Source organism: Typha latifolia, chromosome 3 (genome assembly GCF_019914945.1).
Source record: "Typha latifolia isolate L0001 chromosome 3, TyphaL0001v2, whole genome shotgun sequence".
Taxonomy (NCBI): domain Eukaryota; kingdom Viridiplantae; phylum Streptophyta; class Magnoliopsida; order Poales; family Typhaceae; genus Typha; species Typha latifolia.
The window spans coordinates 8,297,612-8,302,337 of NC_133088.1; the positions used below are offsets into that span (position 1 = coordinate 8,297,612).

The window sequence follows — 4,726 nt, forward strand, 5'->3', positions numbered from 1 at the left end:
TTCTCCTTTGTTTCTTCTTCTCTGGCAAGGAGACGAGGAGAAGGTGGGGGTTGAGCCAACCCCCATTGCTCTTTCTCCCTTTGGGCTGTGGCATGGGCTGCGCTGCAGCACAGGTCCTCCGACTTTCACTAAGGCCTTGGTGGATTAGACTCTAGAGCCTAATCCACCCCTTTAGTTTCTGGTGCGCAGCCCACCTCCTCACTCTGTTGGACTGGGCTCTGGAGCCCAATCCACCATCTCACCTTGCTGGACTATCTCACCTTGCTGGACTAGGCCCTTGAGCCCAGTCGAGAGCGCTTTAGAACCCGGTGGGCTGCAGCCCACCTCCTCACTCTATTGGACTGGGCTCTTGAGCCCAGTCCACTATTTCTAGTCTAGTGGGCTGCAGATAGGTCTACAGCCCACTCTCTCTCTCTCTCTCTCACCTGATTTGCTCGGCCTTGAGCCCAGCCCAACCATTAACCCTAAGACTAATTTATTTATTATTAGTGTGTTATTTTTTTAAAATTATGTTAGCTACATAAATGGTAATTAATTAAAATTTTCTCAACCATATTATTAATAAAATTAGGATTTATACATAATTAAATCAGACATTTGAATTTATTAGTCTTTTCATTTATCTTCGACACTTACATTGTAAATGATTCTAAATGACCATTATTTTTTTTAAAATTAAGACAAATAATATCTCGGATCTAGAAAAAAATCAAACTTAAATTCATACAACAAGATAATTAGTTTATAAGTCCATTAATCTTATGTTTATTTTATTTATAAATTATTAGATCCATTATTGTGCAGGAAGGATCTCGAAAATCAAGAAGATCCGACTGATTAAGAGAGTAAGACGGATTCCAGAAATATCTCAAGCGAGTAGAATTCTATAATAGTCTACGAAAATGCATACTTATATCATTTCTTATCTGTTTTAATCTAATGTCGTTTATTACTTGTAAAAATTACATGATATTCTATCCTTGTATTTAATTACGTGTCAATTCTTACTTGCATTATTTTTCACTTAATGCACATGTATGATAGACTCTGTGCTTGTTATAACACCGGTTATTTGATGATTATGTAAAATAAATAATATAGGTCATGGCACCACGTGCACGTTTCATTGTTAGTCAAGTCTCAACTAGGCAGTGCCCTTTCACTCGCTCAACCCGGGGTTAAGGGTAGAGTGTAGTATATATTATTATATTAGCGGTCTACACCTGAGGTCGGTAGATGGTGAAGCATTCAGGTGATTACATTGCCCTAGTTGGAGGCTAGACTAGTACGATATTAGAAAAGATGATTGAGAGGTAGGGATTGTAGTCCTAGCGATACCCGAGGATGCAGGGTCAGGGCGTCTTTCGAGCTGTGTGCTCTTAATCGCCGTATGTGATGATTCTGCTCTGAGCGATGATTACTAGAGCGGTGATGATGGGCCTACGACTCGGGTCCTTAGTCTGATGGCTATAGATAATCGGTCATATGCAGCATTGCTAGGCACGTATGGGCGATATTACCGTTAGATGATTAGTCCCCCTCGATTTTATGGTACTTTGTGAGATATGTCTTTGTGACTCGGTTTCTGTATGGATTTCTATGTAATTGAAACTACAGTGATGAAAGTTATTAAAAGTCATAATGTACACTTTCCTTGACATGTTACGGGTTTGCATTTTTATTTATCATGTATAATTCTTAGATTACTATTGGATTTTACTTGCTGGGCCCCGTGCTCACCGCCATTTTGGTGGAAATATTTTAGAGCTGATTATGGAGGATGCGGATATCGAGGAGTAGCAGATTCTTTCCTCTATTTTAGTATTTACTTATTCTATTATTTCTAGTTGGAATTGGCCCATGCGAGGGTATTTATGTTTTAAAACTTGTGTTGGACTTGTATTCCAAGAGGCTTGTTGAGGCCTGTGACATTGTAACTTTAGATCATTTGTTGATTTATTATGGTATTTCTAGACTTATCCAGATACTTTGTGAGATCATTTCACTAACAGGTCTCGTGAGAATCACATACACTTTCTCCACATGAGAAACACGTGATTTTTAGAAATTGGTGTTTCAGATGAGAGATAAATAATAAATTATAATAAGATGTTTAAAAAGATAAGAGTTGCTTAACGTTACTATGGAATAAATAATTTATTATTCTTGAAATGAACTATGCCTAAAAGTTTTTTATGGCCTCGCTGTTTTTTGGCAAGTTATGTGCATAGAGATGATTGTGGGATAACAAGCTACTTCCTCGCTTATGAGGAAGCAGCTGATGGACTAGTCTCCATCATATGAGCTGGTGCCTCATCTACTATTTCACGATTCATATATGATGGGATGGAACCACAATAAAACTCTCTCCAAGAGCCTAACAATGTAACATAAAGGCACCGGTAGATCTGATAGGATACCGACCTTTTGAGCCAAAACTTATTGATGTTGTGATAATTAAAATTCTCTATTATATAGCTCCGAAAGATTCCATTCCTAATGATATGCCATTTAGACCTTTGTATACTACCTCAATAAGAAGGAAAAACATTTAATCCTGAGACTTAATAATGCTCTATTCCACCTACCTAACAATGGTTGCTCTACTCACATGCCGTTGTTCAGATATATCACATTAATGGATAGTGGATAAATTTGATCTGTGGAGCAATTCGGAGTATTAAGTTTTGAATGTCACCCTTCCAGTGATTTTGTAAACCTAGGGGATCCAATTATTTTACCAATTTCTGTTGCATACAAACTAGGCCACCATGGATTCGCGAGGTACCCAATCTCTGGGTTACCGAAAGCAATCAAAATTATATGTGCATATAGTTAGTGCATGGGGTAGAGAAGCAAGTAGATGCCAATAATTGGTGGAAGTCTATACCAAGTATTGAAGTTAAAATCCTTGCCTTATAGATAAATGCAGAATGATTTGTGCCGATCTCGTAAGATAAAAATGGTCCTCAGTTTCGCTCTGCAGGAGCAATAGAGGGTTGATTTGGTATTAGGAGAAGGTCAGACAAAGTTGGTTTAGTTGATTGCAAACGCATTCAATTGGCAAGCCTTAAAAGCCGGTCGAAAATGTGAAGTCTTTAAAAGCCCTGTCGGCAAACACCTCCATATAAATTGGCATGAGTGGTTCTCACCCCTACTCAAAATAAGCAGAGAAGCCAAATAGCTTTTTCTCTTCCTCGTCTTCTTTGTTTCCACCCCGTTCTGCAAGTGGTTGGGTTCCAGAATGGGAACTCTTCCGCTTCTCGGAAACCTCTTGTTTGGAGTTTATTTACTGCTCTTGGCAATCAACTTTGCCAATGCTGGCTCACAAGCTGAAACCACCGTGGTTGTGATCGGCGCAACTGAATGCTTAGATTGTTCGGCAAAGAACATGAAAACTGAGCATGCGTCCAAAGGTAATTAAGTAGATTGATTAACTCTACTTCCTTTCTCAGCATCCAGGCTAGTGAAATTGGAACCATATTTAGTGAGATGACTAGTGCGGTTTTGCATTTTTTAATAAAACAGGACTTTACGTAGTAATCAAATGCAAGGCCAACACAGCAAAATATGAGGAGAAAAGCGTCGGTAAACTTGACAGTGCCGGAAAGTTTAGCGTCAAACTCCCGAGCGATCTCCTCCAAAAAGATGGGAAGCTGAAGCAAGAATGCTTTGCGGAGCTCCACAGTGCATCAAACACCCCTTGCCCAGAGAAGCCATCGGAGCTAGTCTTTAAGTCTAAAGAGAAAGGAAGGCACACGTTCGCAACAACAGTCGAGAAGCTTCCCTTCTCGTCTGCGACGTGCACGTCGGTCTTCCTGTGGCCGCCCCACAATTTCCCTCCGAAGCCCAAGTGGGACCACTTCCACAAGCACCTTCCTTGGCACAAGCCCTTCTTCAAGAAGCCACTCCCACCGCCCACACCCGTGCCAATCTACACGCCACCTATGCCAGAATATAAACCACCAGTCTCGCCGGTTTACATCCCGCCAGCTCCGGTTTACAAGACGCCAGTCCCGGCCTACAAGCCACCGACAGCTCCTGTTTACAAGCCACCGGTCCCAACTCCAGCTGTGACATACCACAAACATCCCACAATTCCATCTATCTTCAAGAAGCCACATTCTCCATTCTACCACCCTCATCCAATATACAAGAAACCGCTTCCTCCATTCTACCATTCTAAGTTCCCTCCTATCCATGGCTGGCCTCCACTGCCTCCTTATTCGCCTCATCCATGGAAAAAGTACTTGAAGCCGAAGCATCATATCTTCCCTCCTGCCAAAGAGGCACCAAAGCCCTAGAGGCAGTAGCCAGTGGCAACATGGTTCGTTTGTCTCGATCACTTTGTGCGTTTCTTATTCGGAGTAATATTTCCCTTTCCAGTTAGTTCTGTAATAAAGGTTGAACTAAAATTGGTATTAGAATCTGGGCAAATGTGACGATTGCTATCGCCTGTCGGTTACGGTTTGATTGGCCTTAATTCCAACCATTGTTTTCATATATGAAAAACCAGGATTTCCTAAATACATGCTTACTAAAAGTTTTAATATGAAATAATAACAGATAAATAAGTGATAGTGAACACCAAGTGTTTCACGTGGAAAATTTCCAAAACAAATAAAATATCACTGATCTAAACTCGGATAAAAAATTAATCACTAATCAATTGTAACAATTTACACTTACAGACACCCGTCGATTCTTATGACTCCATTTAAAACTT

At 40.4% G+C, this 4,726-nt stretch overlaps 1 protein-coding gene across 1 annotated transcript; it reads left to right on the forward strand.

The window, feature by feature from the left end:
- The first annotated feature begins 3,147 nt into the window (after nt 1-3,147).
- LOC140783457 (proline-rich protein 2-like) lies at nt 3,148-4,449 on the forward strand. The gene is made up of 2 exons (XM_073130348.1): nt 3,148-3,416; nt 3,529-4,449. Exons 1-2 carry the CDS (start codon nt 3,245-3,247, stop codon nt 4,302-4,304), a joined length of 948 nt encoding a protein of 315 aa, XP_072986449.1. The 5' UTR covers nt 3,148-3,244; the 3' UTR covers nt 4,305-4,449.
- The last annotated feature ends 277 nt before the right edge of the window (nt 4,450-4,726 follow it).

Excerpts from the sequence above, each read along its gene's own strand:
- LOC140783457 (XM_073130348.1), top strand. The coding sequence starts at position 3,245 with ATGGGAACTCTTCCGCTTCTCGGAAACCTCTTGTTTGGAGTTTATTTA. Across the intron at positions 3,417-3,528 it reads AACTGAGCATGCGTCCAAAG|GACTTTACGTAGTAATCAAA; the intron begins GTAATTAAGTAG and ends TTAATAAAACAG.